Here is a 17,768-nt window from a genome sequence, read left to right as displayed (position 1 = left end):
AAGAAGAAAAGACAGCTCAAAACCTAGCATTGAAGGTGAACCAAATTCAAATACATCACTTGACGAAGATGAAGTTGCGTTTATGGTAAAAAAGTTTGGTAAATTCCTTAAAACTAACAAATTTAATAAGTCACAGGCTAAGAAACATTCACGAAGTAAATGAAGGGTGTGATGTTATAACTGCCAAGAAGAATGACACATAAAGGACTACTGTCTAAAACTGAAGGGCAAGGAAAAGAACAAAGGACTGACCCGGACGAAGCACAAAAATCTAAAGACAACATGGGACTAAACGACTTCATCATAATCGAAAATTGAAGCTTATGTCGAATTTCCACTAATAGCAAGTCACCAAGAAGACGATAAACCAAGCTCATCCTAAATGAGCATCGAAAGCATCGATGAAGGGGGAGTCATTTTAGAAGGAAGCAACAATACAGGGGAAGCATCGGATAATGAGATCAATAAGGTAAGTTAGGTGCAATGTCTACCTCCTGACAAATTATATAACTTAAGTTTATAAAAATTCTTGTCAGTTAGAAATTGAAAATAAAAATTTTTAAAAGGAAAATATAGAATTAAAATTAACTTTAGCAAAATCTTGTCGATTAGAAGATTTCGACATGTTAAAATTAAAAATGAAAAGTTAAGGGATCAAATAGAAAAACTTGAAAAGAATCAATTTTAAAACTCTTAGAGCTTTCAAGGCCTAAATTGATATTTCAAATATCATAAGGGTCAAATTAAAAAAAATAACAAGAAAATTTATTCCTAGAAAGTATCTGATTAATCCAGTAGGTAGGAACCACTATATTGGGTTCCAAAATCATGCTTATGTTAAATTTTCATGTATGTGTTAATTTTAATTTGCCTTAATAATTTATTTAGACGCTCAAAATTGTCTAATTCTTTCAAATAAATTATTTTATAACATTTCTCTTCAAAAGTAATTAGATCTTATTTTTTGTGAAAAAATATTTTATTACTTATATGGAGGAAGAATTTTGAAATTCTTTGACTGTTAATAAATTTTCTATGAATGTTTTATCAAAATATTAATTTTTAATATTAAAAATTTTCAAAAGTCAATATTTAAAAATTTAATTTTTCTAAATATATAATTTCTGTTTTACATACTGAAAAAAAAATTGCAAGAATTTTAGAGCTCGAAATCTATTGATTAAGCATTTTTCATTGCAAATGCATCTCTTTGTATAAAATAATTTATTACTACCTATATTAATTTTATTTGTTTGTGAAAATTTTATCACTATTTTGGATAAATATTTTTAACCGTGACAAAAAAAAATAGAATTTGTTAATAATTAAAGATATTTTTAAATTTATTTTTCCAAAAATTAATTTTTAATTTGTCAAAATTTAATTTTTTAAAAAATAATTCCTATAATTTTTCTATGTATTAGTCACTATTTGTGTAATCCTTCGGTTTTTTCCCCTATTTTTAATATAATCAAAGGGAGAAAATTATAGATTAAATCTAGGGGAGGTACACATATTAAATATTTTAACTTTGCGTATTTATTACTTGCATAACATGTTCATTAATTGTAATTATTCATATTTATTACTTGCATAGCATATTTATTAATTGCAATTATTTTCTTGTTATTTTACTTTTTTTTTGTTTTTTAACCCTAACTTTAAATTAGGTTAATGCATATCAAAAAAGAAGAAGATTATAAGTACCTTGTGGTAGTTTTGATGTGATCAACCAAGTTAAGTTAAATCCTATTTGTTTTTGATACATTGTGTCTAAGTGTGTAGGAACTTAGGAGCATAAAAAGTCGAGCAGAAGACGCAGTGGACGAGAAGGATAGTATGGGAAAGGAGTCGACGGGCTCAGTGCATCTGAGGGACCAGGAGCTGCGAAAGAGTACACCGATGGACGAGAAGGACGTGCGCGACATTCGTGGGACGACAAGCCTGGGAGGAAGCCTGCTCAAGGAGAAGGTTAGAGTTGAGTTCGGGTGAGCTCAACTTTTGATAACTAGAGCATCACCCACACGAAGAAGACCAACTGAAAGTTGATCAGCATTGTGGAGTCATCTTCAACCAGATTGAAAGTGCCTTCAATGCCTCATGGAAGGCACCTTCAAGCATGTTGAATGCGCCTTCAATAACCATTAGCCGAAGATAAAATTTTATCTTTGGTGATAAAACTTGTCTCGTTGAAAGCGCCTTGGACCATCTTGGAGCCGCTTTCAAGTCATGGATAAGATTTTTCATGACTTATAAAAAGACCCCTGAAACTAGAAATTAAACAACAACTCTAGTAATCAATTCCTAGTTTATTTATGAGCTTTCAAAGAATGTAAGAGGCTTCTCCACCTTCAACGAAGGAAATTTTCATTGAGCTTTCAACCGTCTTGGATTAATAATCACCTAGGTTATAACTAAGTAACTATTACGCCTCTTTTCTGTTAAGTTGTTATTATTTCTTTAATGTTAATTGCTTGTGCATAACTAACTTATATTCTTGCTAAATTCGAAAAGCAAAAGATCGTTCTATTTTATTACAGGGTTATTTACTCCCTCTAGCCGGCCTACCTATACCAACAAGTAAGTGGTGAAAGTTCTAGTGACTGAAGTCAGATAGTGAAAACCCCTAGGGGGAGGTATAGGGTAAGAAGAAGTCTTGGAGGAGTGAACTCGAAGCATGTGTGATCGAATGATTTCCGGTCGATCAGATGCGGTCGACAAGATCAGCAAATCTTGAATTCTGTTAACACTGTTTTACTTTACTATTTATATATATTGTGATGACTCAGTGTTGTAGGTAAATCTTAGTAGATCAGGTTGGTCAAGACTAAGCGAGACTCGAGAAGTTTAAACAGGTCTGGAGGACCAAATGTTTAACAGGTAAGTCAAGTAAACAACTGGGGAAGAGAGTTCCAGTAAGAAACGAGTCCAATGGGACTATAGGCACTAGTACATCTTAGATCCATTTTAGAAATTGAAATTGAGACCAAAACTGAATCCTGGTCTTAGTAAGACAGGATTTAATTGATAAATATTATTTTATTGCATGTGCTAACTCTATTTTACCGGTTATCTTTGTTATTGGACTAACTTATTTTTGTAGGAATTAATTACAATAATTCATCTCGGGTGAACAGTGCTCGAGACACCTTAAGTGCTATGAGTCGCCTCAGTTGAGGTGATGGAGGCGCCCTCTCATAAATAAAAGTTGAGGATGATGTTTCATTGTGAGGAGTCTCGGAGCAAACTGGAGTCACCTCAAAGTTAATGGAGGCTCCTCCAAGTGGATAAAGGCTAAAGTTCACAGATCAGATAAGCGTTATTGGAGGCACCTCTAATACTGTATAAAAGGAGGGTTCGGCCAAGAGTAAAGACAGTTTTTCTACGAGCTTCCTTGATCATCTTACTGCACCATCCACATGCTACTGCTCTATTGCGACCCTACTATGCCCAACTGCTACAAACAGAGTGACACCAATACACGAGCTCAATCCATTTCTTCATTCTCCCATGTTGGGTAATGATTTTCTATTAATTTAATTATTGCATAAGTATAGAGTTGTTGCACTTTCATTTTTTTCTGTATTCGATTACTCTATCGGAAGCTTATTGATAGAAAATTTTAATGAATTATCCATGAGAAAATATCTAAAGGACCTAAGTTTTGAAGTAGAAATCCTCGAAGACTTTGAACCAAATAAAATACTTATGTGTTATTTTTTATCTTTTCTTACTTAGTTTTTCCACTGCAGACGTTTTTTAAAAAGAAAAATGAAATTTTTAAAACACACATGATTCACTTCCTCAGACATATTTTAAAAAGAAAAATGAAATTTTTAAAACACACATGATTCACTTCCTCTCACATACATCGATCCTATGGTTACCACATAATTATACCTAAACCTTAAAACCTTACCCCTAATCCTAAAATTCTAACACTGTTATAGCAAATAACATTTACTTAATAACTACTAAAACATTAAAAATTGATTATTTTTTTTTAACAATTTGATCCAAATTACTTAAACTTTATAATTTTAAATTAGTCAAAATCATTTTATTATTACTACTTAATTATAATTAAACCTTAAAACCTTAAACTCTAAATTTTAAATACTACTATATCAAAATATTTTTTACCAATTTAATAAAAATTATTTAAATTTCATTAAAATTACTTCAAATTGATCAAAAAATATTTTAAAATAGCTAAAACAACTACTAAATAATTGTTACAATACTACAGAATATTATATTAACTATTACATATTATAACCACTACAGACTAATTGCAGTACATTGTAATAATTAATCATAATTGTTATAAAAATATTGAAAGTAATAATTAATCATAATTGCTATAAAATATTAAAAGTAATAATTATTAGAGGATTATAGCAGCTACAAAGATTACTATTATATATTATAACAGCTAATTGTAGTTATTATATATCATAATAATTAATCAGCTGGAAATAAGGATATTTTTGAAATAAAATATATGATGAGTGCTCGTGTGATGATTTTTTATATAATAAAAAAACGCTCGTTTAAGAATTCGCTTAAAATGTAACGTCTTTTTTTATTTTTTGCCCTTATTTGATTTCAGTGAGTGTTCGCTGCGCAATCCTCTATATAGAAGCGGATGGGATGACCATCCATTCATCAACCAAGCACCAGCGAAGAAATTTCTAATGGGCGGTAAAGAAACCAATCCCATTGTTCATATCTCCTCCACTTTGATCCTAAACAAAATCCTTTTCTGGCTTCAACTTCTCTTAATCTCCAAAGCCACCACCATCGCCCATGCCGATCACCAGGAGCAGCGCATCCTCCTCCGCCTGAGAGCTCACTGGAGCAGCACATCTGCTCTCAGCTCATGGAGCACCTCCGCTCCCCACTGCCAATGGCCAGGAGTCCAGTGCGACAATGGTGGCTTCGTCAACGCCATATCCGTCCCCAACATGAACATCACCCAGTCAGTCCCAGCCTTCATCTGCGACCTCAACAATCTCTCCCACCTCGACCTCGCCTACAACAACATCGCCACTGGCTTCCCTACTGGACTCTACCGCTGCTCCAGCCTCCAGTACCTTGACCTCTCCCAGAACTACTTCGTCGGAGAGATTCCCAGCGATATCGACAAGTTGTCTTCTCGCCTCACGCACCTCGACCTCTCGGACAACAACTTCACCGGCGATGTCCCACGGACAATTGGCCGGATTAAGTCGCTGCAGTTCCTGCACCTCCATGACAACCATTTGAATGGTTCGTTTCCAGCCGAGCTTGGCCAACTCTCCATGCTCCAAAATCTCACTCTCGCCTACAATCATTTTGCAAGCCAATCGATTCCCGATGAGTTCGGGAACATGAAGAGCCTCAAGTATCTCTGGATGTCAGAAACTCAAGTCACGGGTGAGATACCGGAGAGTTTCAAGAATCTAAATGAGCTGGAACATCTCGACCTGGCCATGAATTTGCTTAATGGCTCAATTCCTGAATCCATATGGTCGCTGGAGAAGCTCAAAAGAATCTACTTGTTTGACAACAAGCTATCCGGAGAAATCAGCAGCGAGATCAGGGCGACAAGCTTGGAGGAGATCGATGTGTCCGAAAACAATCTCAATGGGTCGATACCGGAGGGATTCGGCAACCTCATCAATCTCACCAAGTTGTTCATGTTCTATAATGAGCTATCCGGCGAGATTCCCTACGGCATCGCCTTTCTTCCCGAGCTATATGACATTAGGCTCTTCCGTAACCGGTTCACAGGAGTTTTGCCGTCGGAGCTCGGGAAGCACTCCAAGCTGAGGAATTTTGAGGTGTCAGACAACAGGATTTCCGGCAGCTTGCCCGAAGGCCTGTGCACAAAAGAAGCTCTAAATTCGGTGGTGGTCTTCAACAACAACTTCTCTGGCGAGCTGACGGTGTTTCTCGCCGACGAGTGTCACACCTTGAGTAACATTCAACTGTATAGCAATAGCTTCTCTGGCGAGTTTTCCCTCAAGATATGGTTGATTGCGGTAAATTTGACGACAGTGTTGATCCATCACAACCTCTTATCTGGCACATTGCCAGACACACTACCAAGGAGCTTAACGCGCTTGGAAATCGAAGACAACCTCTTCTCTGGAAAAATCCCATCCTCAACACCAGAACTGCAAGTTCTCAAAGCCAGTAACAATAGGTTCTCAGGTGAAATTCCGACAGTACTCACAGGAATGTCAAGGCTCCTGAATCTATTGCTTGATGGAAATCAAATCTCTGGTTCAATTCCGGAGGGCATATCTGCTTTGAAGTCACTTACAGAGCTCAACCTCAAGAACAACCGCCTCTCAGGAAACATCCCACCAGAAATTGGACTGTTGCCAGAGCTCAAAATAATAGACCTTTCATGGAACATGCTATCGGGGCCAATTCCGCTGGAGATGGGCAACCTTAAATTCAACTCCCTTAACCTGTCTCACAACCAACTATCCGGCGAGATACCCCTCCAGTTGCAGAACCAAGCTTACGAGCAAAGCTTTTCAGCAAATCCTGATCTCTGCTCCTCCAAGCCCATAGTGAATATCATACTTTGTGCACACCGCACATCCAGTATCGATAATAAGTCTTCGCGGAGACTGATCATAATATTCCTAGTGCTCAGTGGATTCATGCTCCTAATGGTTGCTGTGATCGGGATATTGATTGGCCGCCGGCAGCCCGACATCGTCCATGAGCCGCCGTGGAAGCTCACTCCTTTTCAGAAAGTGGACTTCACTGAAGCCAACATAATAGGTAAGTTGACAGTGGATAACCTCATCGGCAAGGGAGGGTCCGGCGAGGTGTACAGAATCGACATCAGCAATCACACCAGCATGACGGTGGCCGTGAAGAAAATTTGGAATACTGGAAAGACAGACTGGAAGATGGAGAAGGCCTTCGAGGCTGAAGTCAAGATCTTGGGTGAAATCCGGCATGCAAACATTGTGAAGTTACTCTGTTGCATCTCGAATGCAGACTCCAAGCTCCTTGTCTATGAGTACATGGAGAATGGAAGCCTGGATCAGTGGCTACACCAGCACAGAGCGAGACCAGACTCCAAGCACAATGAGCCATTTAATTGGCCCAAGAGGTTAGGGATTGCCATTGATGCAGCAAAAGGGTTGTGTTACATGCACCACCAGTGCCCGACACCAGTCATTCACCGTGATATGAAGTCGAGCAATATACTTTTGGATTCAGAGTTTGGAGCTAAGATTGCCGACTTTGGCCTGGCACGCATGCTGCTCAAGGCTGGTGAGCCCGAATCAGCATCGGCCATGGGAGGCACTTTTGGCTACATGGCTCCAGGAAACTCCTCGAGCTAACCACTTGACCTGTTTTCAATATGTGGCATATGATCAAATTCTGCTCAATTGCAGAGTGTGGCTATTCATGGAAGATCACAAACAAGGTGGACATTTATAGCTTTGGGGTAGTCCTCTTGGAGCTGACAACAGGAAGGGAAGCACTGGATGGTGATGAACACGAGAGCTTAGCAGGGTGGGCTGCTCGCCACCAAAAGGAAAATGGCAATGTAATGGAGCTGATAGACAAGGACTTGAGTGATGATGTTGACTACTTGGATGACATAGCGACGGTGCTAAGTCTAGGCATAGAATGCACAAACAGGAATCCTGCCTTCAGGCCTTCCATGAAGGATGTATTGCACGACCTGATGGAATGTCACCGAAGGGATCCTGGTCAAAGGAAATTCAACATCCGTACGCTTCTTCAGACGAAGGGATGGAGACTGCAGAATAGTTCATCAGTAGCAGATGAAGAATCTGGCCAGTCATCTGAAGGATGCAGTTTAGACAAAATCCGAATCGCTTTGTACAGTAGCTAATTTGAGCACCATTTTCCTGCATGTATCCTCAATGGTGTGGAAAGATTGAGAATGCTTTTTGTTGTTGAGGATCGCAGGGTACTGTATAATTATCGAGCAACCAGTCAATTAGAAGCTGTATCATGCTAAATTTTTATGATACATGACCCTGAAACTGGGGTGATTATTTATGCAGTATTGGTCATCCTTGATCTAAGCACAAAAACTAGATATTAGCCATCATAAACTAAAATTTTGATCATGTTGAAGATAGTGATTGCAAGCTACCTTGTAACCAACACGGAATCCGTGTCCACAACTTGCTATTTGACTTCCAATATCCTATAAATACAGAAATGAAAGCCAAGTTACGAGGCAATCAGAAGTCCAGAAAAACTTGCATATAAAAAAGGACACTGATGAGGTAAAGATCAAAAAGAAATAATATTCAAAACAAACAAAACACAAATCAAAGGCTTCTTTTAGTGATAACCCATTATTGTACTTACGTATTAACCCGATACTCATCATCTATCTTCTCCCTAAAATTCTTGCCACTTCAGGGGAAAGTTTCATATGATAAGCTACTTTTCAGTCTTCATCTTTAAGCATTTTTGAACTGATATTGAATGATGCGAATCCCATGACAGAAAAAAAAACATTAAAACAAGCAAATCAAGGTGTAGAATATTTCCGTCTTCTCTTTTGAAAAAGAGGAGACTTGAGTTGCCACTTTTGGAGCATTAGTCTTCACTCAAGTTAAACTAGACTTACCGTTAGACAGAATTCTCAATGCTATACCAGGTAGAACCTCTCAAAATTCTCAGCACTGTTCATGATATTTGAAGGCTTGCAATAATCTAAAAAAATAAAATTCATATGGAAGTTGTCTTTGTGGATGGAAGCTTGTTGACATTTACTTGAAGCTCATCATCCTGTGGAATCAAGAAAATTCACCAATATGTTCAATAAAGGAACAACAGAAGAAGAAAAAAAGTACTCGATATCCCGGATTATGAGAAAGCCAAGATTCTGAGAGCAAACGAGTTACCAATACAAGAAAATTGTTCAGTGAGGAGTGACACAAAAGCATTTCATCAATTCTAAACATGGAAAATACGAATGGCTAACAGTAATTAATGTAGGAACTTCATGAACCGTTGATTGTTTTTTCATAAGCCTGAAACATCTCTATATATCCTGCAATTGCACAGTACCAAGACAAGGATTAAACTTAAGAACTAAGTATCATCTTCATAGATAAGTTATTTGAGATGCTTACAGTTGACTATCAGCATTAAGTTCTTCGCTAGGCAACAAATTTTAACACATTTAATATTCCCAAATTAATAAATTAAACTCATTGGGGTATGTGGAGACGATCTCTAATAGTTAAACAGCAATCTATCTTATGTTCAAACGACAATTCATATCTTTCAACATTAAAATCGTGTTTTTTTTTTGTATTCGTAGTTGGTACTAAGACACAACGATCATTTTTTCCCCTAAAACTTGTTGATAAAGCTTCGATGATTCAAAGCGATCCGACCACAAAAAGACGAACAATAATTCAGAAACTTTATCTCGAAACCAACAGGCAAGGGCCTAGAGATCCAACCAGATCGGAGCAAATTAGCGAACAACATGAATTACCTTACGAAAATCGCGAGGAGCGACGCTGGAAGGTAGAATTCATCAGCCGGAGGCAGGAGGAGCAACGAGAGAAGAAGCGCCGCGATTCGTCATCGAGCGAGAGAAATCTCCTCGAGCACTCACGAACGCACACAAAGGTAGAGATTTTGTTTATATATTAAACACGATCAAGATTTTGTTTTTTTTCCTTTAAAAAAATATAGCAGAAAAAACAACTTATTTAAGCGAAGAAATTGTTACATTAATTTTCTAATTCTAACACTGGCTCTGAAAGTAGACCGGGGATCACTGTTGGACGCGGGCCCACACTAAATTGGAGGATTCTACTGGGCAGTACATCGTTGAGTTAGCCGTTTCCAATGTTTTCTTCCGGAAATTAAAATAAGAAAACAAACTGTTTCAGGCCAAATCTGATCGCACATCGCATAAAAACAAATTTAGTATAAATTTTTATTTTAATAAATCTATACATATAGTTTCAGTTGTATAACAATTATAGCATATTAGATTCATTGATACATGAAAAACTCATAGTAATTTAGCAATCATCAAATTTTGACCTGATCTTTTTTTAATAATTTAAATATTTAAAAATAAATAAATCTGCGACTAGCGGCTCCTAATGTCTGTCCCCGGATATAGAAATAATTTAAATATTCAAGTTTTGTTTAACCCTAGAATAGATAGATTAGATGACTAAATCAAAAGTGCAACTTATATATATTTAAAAGTTTATTTTTAAAATATTCATATTTTGTCTTCTTATTTATTTTTCGAAGTATTTTATCACAACATTATATCTATAGGATTGATCTGGGCCATTTAAATTTAGGTTGTGCCTATTGCCTAGCATATGTGAACCCAACACATATAATTAGTGATATATTTACCCAATTGAGGAAAGATCAGGGAAACAATCTTGCTTAAGTACAAATAAATTCTATCGAGGATTATAATCGGTCCATATTATGCATTTAAATACACAATTATTTTTCTTACCACAATTAAAGACAAAGAATCGTACCTTTGCACTGGATGCCAGCGAAGCGAAGCAATTACTAAAATAATGCGCATCTCTCGAGTCAACCTTTAAGTCAAGAAATGACCCATATAGCTCTTTCCAGGAATCACTCGTTAAAAGTGACACGAGAGGACATTTAAATAATGACCACCACTAGATGACTTTAAGACTTTGACTAATGTAGAAGACTTGGAATAATTTAGTAGGCGTTTTCCATTCGTTCAAAGTAGGATAGTAAATAAATCGAGCTAAGTTGAATTTTAAGATATTTAAATTTGTTTGATGAGTTTTTAAATGATTATTTAAATTTGACATAGTTTATTTTTTATAAATTTATGTTTGTTTGAAATTTGATTTGAGTTTGATTCATTTAAATGTTATCGAGCTCTTAATTCAAACTTGGTTTGAGTTTGATTCATTTAGATGTTATCACGTTCTCAATTTAAATTTATTTGAATGTTTGAAAATTTTTATTATTTGATTTGTTATTAAGTTTAATAATTCAAATTTATTTGTTTATTTTATTTTAATTTATTGTTTATTTAGTATAATAATAAGAGTTTTATTAATGAATATGATTTGTGAACATTGTTCACGAATATTGTTCATGAACATTAACAAGTTCAACACATATGTGTTCAAATTTATCTATTTTATTTAATAAGTTATTCGGATTTATTTATTTAATTAAACTTGTATATATTAAACGAGCATTAAGAAATTCTTACCAAATTAAACATCAAAATTATTCACAAATACTTAATTCATTTTCAGTCCTAGTCCAAAGCATAATTATTCGATTCTAGTGCTTCTTCACTCCGCAATCCTCTATTTAAGAAGCAGATGGCAAATCATATCCATCAAACGAGCACCAGCGAATAAATTTCTAATGGGTGGTAAAGAAACAAATACGACTTTTCATATTTCCTCCACTTTGATCCTAAACAAAATCCTTATCTGGCTTCACCTTCTCTTGATCTCCAAAGCCACCACCATCGCCCATGCCGATCACCAGGAGCAGCGTATCCTCCTCCGCCTGAGAGCTCACTGGAGCAGTACCTCTGCTCTCAGCTCATGGAGCACCTCCTCTCCCCACTGCCAATGGCCAGGAGTCCAGTGCGACGATGGTGGCTTCGTCAACATCATATCCGTTCCCAACATGAACATCACCCAGTCAGTCCCAGCCTTCATCTGCGACCTCAACAATCTCACCCACCTCGACCTCACCAACAACAACATCGCCACCGGCTTCCCTACCGGCCTCTACCGCTGCTCCAACCTCCAATACCTTGACCTCTCCCAGAACTACTTCGTCGGAGGGATTCCCGGCGATATCGACAAGTTGTCTTTTCGCCTCAAGCACCTCGACCTCTCGGGTAACAACTTCACCGGCAGCATCCCACAGTCAATTGGCCGGATTAAGTCGCTGCAGTTCCTGCACCTCGACAACAACCATTTGAATGGCTCGTTTCCGGCTGAGCTTGGCCAACTCTCCATGCTCCAAAATCTCACTCTCGCATACAATCATTTTGCAAGCCAACGGATTCCCGATGAGTTTGGGAATATGAGGAGCCTAAAGTACATCATGATGTCAGAAATTCAAGTCACGGGTGAGATACCGGAGAGTTTTAAGAATCTAAAGGAACTAGAACATCTAGACCTGGCGATGAATTTGCTTAATGGCTCAATTCCTGAATCCATATGGTCGCTGGAGAAGCTCAAAAGAATCTACTTGTTTGCCAACAAGCTATCAGGTGAAATCAGCAGCGAGATCAGGGCGACAAGTTTGGAGGAGATTGATGTGTCCGAAAACAATCTCAACGGGTCGATACCAGAGGGATTTGGCAACCTCATCAATCTCACCAAGTTGTTCATGTACTATAATGAACTATCCGGCAAGATTCCTGACGGCCTAGCCTTTCTTCCCAAGCTATATGACATTAGGCTCTTCGGTAATCAGTTCACAGGAGTTTTGCCGTCGGAGCTCGGGAAGCACTCCAAGCTGAGGAATTTTGAGGTGTCAGACAACAGGATGTCTGGCAGCTTGCCTGAAGGCCTGTGCGCCAAAGGAGCTCTAAATTCGGTGGTGGTCTTCAACAACAACTTCTCTGGTGAGCTGACGGTGTTTCTCGCCGATGAGTGCCACACCTTGAGTAACATTCAACTCTATAACAATAGCTTCTCCAGCATGTTTCCCCTCAAAATATGGTCGACTGCTGTAAATTTGACGACGGTGTTGATCCATCACAACCTCTTGTCTGGCACTTTGCCAGACACACTGCCAAGGAGCCTAAGGCGCTTGGAAATCCAAGACAACCTCTTCTCTGGAAAAATCCCGTCTTCAACTCCAGAACTGCGAGTTCTCAAAGTGAGTAACAATAAGTTCTCAGGTGAAATTCCGACAGTACTCACCGGGATGTCAAGGCTCCTGAATCTATTGCTTGATGGAAATCAAATCTCCGGTTCAATTCCAGCAGGCATATCCGCTTTGAAGTCACTTACAGAACTCAACCTCAAGAACAACCATCTCTCGGGAAACATCCCACCGGAAATTGGACTGATGCCAGAGCTCAAAATAATAGACCTTTCATGGAACATGCTATCAGGGCCAATTCCACCGGAGATGGGCAACCTTAAACTCAACTCCCTTAACCTGTCTCACAACCAACTATCCGGCGAGATACCCCTCCAGTTGCAGAACCAAGCTTACGAGCAAAGCTTTTCAGCAAATCCTGATCTCTGCTCCTCCAAGTCCATAGTGAATATCAAACTTTGTGCACACCGGACGGCCAGTATCGATAATAAGTCTTCACAGAGACTGATCAGAAGATTCCTAGTGCTCGGTGGATTCATGGTCCTAATGGTTATTGTGATTGGGATATTGATGTGCCGCTGGCAGCCTGACGTCATCCATCAGCAGCCGTGGAAGCTCACTTCTTTTCAGAAAGTGGACTTCACTGAAGCCGACATAATAGGTAAGTTGACAGTGGATAACCTCATCGGCAAGGGAGGGTCCGGCGAGGTGTACAGAATCGACATCAGCAATCACACCAGCATGACAGTGGCCGTGAAGAAAATTTGGAATACCGGAAAGACAGACTGGAAGATGGAGAAAGCCTTCGAGGCTGAAGTCAAGATCTTGGGCGAGATCCGGCATGCCAACATTGTGAAGCTACTCTGTTGCATCTCGAATGCAGACTCCAAGCTCCTTGTCTATGAGTACATGGAGAATGGAAGCCTGGATCAGTGGCTACACCAGCAGCGAGTGAGACCAGACTCCGAGCACAATGAGCCACTTAATTGGCCCAAGAGATTGGGGATTGCCATTGATGCAGCAAAAGGGTTGTGCTACATGCACCACCAGTGCACGGCGCCGGTCATTCATCGTGATGTGAAGTCGAGCAATATACTTCTGGATTCAGAGTGTAGAGCTAAGATTGCTGACTTTGGCCTGGCTCGCATGCTGCTCAAGGCTGGTGAGCCCGAATCAGCATCGGCCATGGGAGGCACTTTTGGCTACATGGCTCCAGGTAACTCCTCGAACTAACCACTTGACCTGTTTTCAATATGTGGCATATGAAGTTTGTTGTTCATAGATCAAATTCTGCTCAATTGCAGAGTGTGGCTATTCAAGGAAGATCACAAACAAGGTGGACATTTATAGCTTTGGGGTAGTCCTCTTGGAGCTGACAACAGGAAGGGAAGCACTAGATGGTGATGAACACGAGAACTTAGCAGGGTGGGCTGCTCGCCACCAAAGGGAGAATGGCAGTGTAATGGAGCTGATAGACAAGGACTTGAGTGAAGATGTTGACTACTTGGATGACATAGCGACGGTGCTAAGTCTAGGCATAGAATGCACAAGCAGGAATCCTGTCTTCAGGCCTTCCATGAAGGATGTATTGCACAACCTGATGGAATGTGACCGAAGGGATCTTGGTCAAAGGAAATTCGACATCAGTATGCTTCTCCAGACGAAGAGATGGAGCCTGCAGAGAAGTTCATCAGTTGCAGATGAAGAATATGGCCACAGTCATCAGATGGATGCAGTTTAGACAAAATGTACAGTGGCTAATTTGAGCACCATTTTCCTGCATGAATCCTCAATGGTGTGGAAAGATTGAGAATGCTTTTTGTTGTTGAGGATCGCAGGGTACTGTATAACTATCGAGCAACCAGTCACCTAGAAGCTGTATCATGCTAAATTTTTATGATACCATGACCTTGAAACTGGGTGATTATTTATGCAGTATTGGTCATCCTTGATGTAAGCACAAAAACTAGATATTAGCCATCATAAATTAAAATTATAATCATTTTGAAGATAGTGATTGTCTTAACGGTTTAGCTCCAATTTTGATGAATAACAAGTAAATTTAGGTTGGGCCCGTCGAATTGACCCGTCCCGCCAAAAAAATTAAATGGGTTGGATTGAGAATTTATCAACCCATCATCTAGCAGGCCTAAATGGGTCAGCCCGCTCGGGCCGCGGGTCCAGCGGGTCAACCCGTGGCGAGCTCGGGTTGGCTCGCGGGCTTACAAAAAAAAAATCAATGAAAATTCTAAAATAAAAAACAACTTATAAATGAAATATTAAATTTCAATTCAATGGTTGTGATAGAAGCTAACTCTCATCTATGGTAAAGTAAAATGGTAAAAGTAAAAACCCGATGTCCCTATCTTTTCCCATCCGCTTCGCCGACCTCACGCTTTTGTAGGTTCGCCGCTCAACATTGCACGCTCCTGGCTTTGCGACCATCACCTGCATGGCTACACCTCTCCCTATTTTCCCATCCGCTTCGTCGAATCACGGCCTACCTTGCACTTTCACAGGCTCACACGCAACATACTACGTTGTGCCCGTGAAGCTATTAGAAAAACTAAAAGAACAGCAATCCACCTCGCCACTTGCCTCGTACGCACCTACCGGCTGTCTCAGTGCCACCCCGTGGTCGTGTGAAGCCTGCTAACAAACTGAAAGAAGGCAGTCCAACAGACGTCAAGCTCGAATCCACTAGTTCGACAATCCCCAATCTCCCAACTCGGATCCCACAAGTTCTGCGGTCTCAAGCTCCTATTTTAGGTGAGATTTTTTTTACTTCCTTTCCTATTTTCCTTCTATTTCCCACTAGTCCTACTGCAGTCCACTCCCTACTCCGGTACTCCCTAATGTTTTAGCATTTATTCTGCAATACCATATTATCATTTCTCTCTTTTGAATTTTGATACTCAACATAACTGTAAGAAGACATGGATTTAGAAGAGATCAGTTTCTTTTTTTTTGTTTGTTGAGATCTAGAGGACTAATACAAAAAATCAATTTATGCTATTTTGTTATTGACATTTTGTGTGTTTGATTGATTTTATCATAAACTAAAACTTTTTATGTATTTATTTTATTTCAGATTGATTTTGAAATGAACTCTACTTCTCAAAAACAAACTATTATTTTGGATGGTGAATCGGAAAGTGCTAAGCATGATAAGGGGTTAACTAAAATATCTAAAGAAACTTCTGATATTTGGGTGTATTTTAAGAAAATCAAAGGGATTGATAGTTGATAACCATGATTTTGCTATATTATTTTAATTCATAATGCATGTTTTTATTGGTCTTTTCATAGCTTAAACTCATGTTTACTCTACATTTCATAAATTGCATTTAATTTTAGACTTAATTGCAAATTAATCTATTTTCATGGTATTTCATGCTAATATTTGTTTATTATTTTGTAGGCATCAAAAGGGTCATGGATCCGATCAGATCAGACCACACTTGGATTCAAATCTAGGACTAAACAAGACGATCAAGCTTCGGAGCGTTATAGGTCGTTCATCTACAATCAAGTAAATCTGAGCCATCCGTGGAGAATCTGGTCCATCCGACCTAATGAGGGGCAGATCTCATCCATTTATGAAGATCCGAAGCTTTTGATCAAGATCTGAAGACATCATAGCCGTTAGATGAGATCAAATCAATATGGACCGTCCGATCAGATGTGAGGATGATTTAAATGTTGAGAAGCTACCGTGCACAGACGAGCTTGGCTTCCTCGCGATTTTGCTACAGTCTGTTCGTCTTCTCCGCCGCGACGCCGCAGCTCCCATCTCCACTTCAAGAGCTGTGATTGAGTCTTCTTCGTCGCTGGCGATCATTGAGCTGTCGACGTTCGTCGTCCAAGGTCAGATCGCGAACGAGGGTGTTTCTCAGTTCGTGAGTTCGATTATGGTTTCCTTCCGCGATCCAGGCAGAGGGCCTTTCCCATGCTCTGCAATCTCATCAGCCACCGGAACTCGAATGGCGATCCCAGAAGCATCCGGATTTCATTCCATATTCATTCCATCCGCTGAATTCGAACCAATTTGATCAGTTGATCGAATGAAGCAAATTCCAGAGTTGAGCTGTTGTTCTTCGTGCGATGTGAGTGTCACCCAATCCGTGAGCCCGAAGGGTGTTACCCAGAGACTGTGATCGATAGGATGCATTAGTCGGAAGCTTGATTCTTCGCCAGTGGTTACCCGAAGGGTGTTCTCAGAGGTGACTCTGTTTTCTGGCAGAACGAAGAAGTTTCGATCCGGGTTTGGCTGTGGGATGTCATTTAGGGTTTGTTTCATTTTGATTTGTTCTTGGATTAGCTCAGATCTGATGATCTGATTCATTTCTTCACCATTTCATTTTGTTTAAATCTCTTTTGAAATTCCATTTCTGATTTCTTGTTTGCAACTTTGATTCTCTTTAGATTTCTACAATTTGAACCAAATTTAGCTACTAACTTAGTGTGCAATCTGAATCTTATGTAGCTATCTAATTGTAGCTAGCTAATTAGTTTGTAATCTGGGTTTTGTTTTGAATTCTCTAGTTCAGATCATGTAAGCTAGTATTAGTTTCAATTCAAGAAATTAGGAAACCTTTGATCTATTCATTGAACTTGTTGTGATTGTGATTATGCTTGAAAATTGAATGTTTAACTTGAGATTGTGATTTGTTATCTATGTCCAATTTTAGTTATTTGAGCTTAAGAAATTGATTGAAATTGTGATTGTGAATTGGAGAGATGATTATTGATTTATTTGATTTAATGATGCTTAATTGTTAACAACTTGAATTGTAAGAAGTTTAATCATGTTTAGATGAGGATGAATTATCTTTAATTCTGTTCTTAAATGCATTAGATGAAGACAAATTGAATTGTAAGTCAAATGATGTACTTAATTGACCTTGTTGATGTAAGAATTGGAT

General features: G+C 38.8%; 2 protein-coding genes across 2 annotated transcripts; both read left to right on the top strand.

Annotated features, from left to right (window-relative positions):
- The first annotated feature begins 4,558 nt into the window (after nt 1-4,558).
- On the top strand, nt 4,559-7,876 carry LOC121995237 (receptor-like protein kinase HSL1). Its single transcript, XM_042549025.1, has 2 exons — nt 4,559-7,284; nt 7,410-7,876. The coding sequence occupies exons 1-2, from the start codon at nt 4,698-4,700 to the stop codon at nt 7,874-7,876; spliced, it is 3,054 nt and encodes a 1,017-aa protein (XP_042404959.1). The 5' UTR covers nt 4,559-4,697.
- A 3,500-nt stretch (nt 7,877-11,376) lies between these two features.
- On the top strand, nt 11,377-14,793 carry LOC121997769 (receptor-like protein kinase HSL1). The gene is made up of 2 exons (XM_042552389.1): nt 11,377-14,059; nt 14,148-14,793. Exons 1-2 carry the CDS (start codon nt 11,419-11,421, stop codon nt 14,582-14,584), a joined length of 3,078 nt encoding a protein of 1,025 aa, XP_042408323.1. The 5' UTR covers nt 11,377-11,418; the 3' UTR covers nt 14,585-14,793.
- Nucleotides 14,794-17,768: the final 2,975 nt, after the last annotated feature.

The sequence above is a fragment of the Zingiber officinale genome, chromosome 6A (assembly GCF_018446385.1).
Source record: "Zingiber officinale cultivar Zhangliang chromosome 6A, Zo_v1.1, whole genome shotgun sequence".
Taxonomy (NCBI): domain Eukaryota; kingdom Viridiplantae; phylum Streptophyta; class Magnoliopsida; order Zingiberales; family Zingiberaceae; genus Zingiber; species Zingiber officinale.
The sequence above is the reverse complement of the archived record's forward strand: the minus strand, read 5'-3'. Positions and strand labels throughout refer to the sequence as shown.

Coding starts and splice junctions, on each gene's coding strand:
- LOC121995237 (XM_042549025.1), top strand. CDS start 4,698: ATGGGCGGTAAAGAAACCAATCCCATTGTTCATATCTCCTCCACTTTG. Junction 7,285..7,409: donor ACGCATGCTGCTCAAGGCTG/GTGAGCCCGAAT, acceptor GCTCAATTGCAG/AGTGTGGCTATTCATGGAAG.
- LOC121997769 (XM_042552389.1), top strand. CDS start 11,419: ATGGGTGGTAAAGAAACAAATACGACTTTTCATATTTCCTCCACTTTG. Junction 14,060..14,147: donor TTTTGGCTACATGGCTCCAG/GTAACTCCTCGA, acceptor GCTCAATTGCAG/AGTGTGGCTATTCAAGGAAG.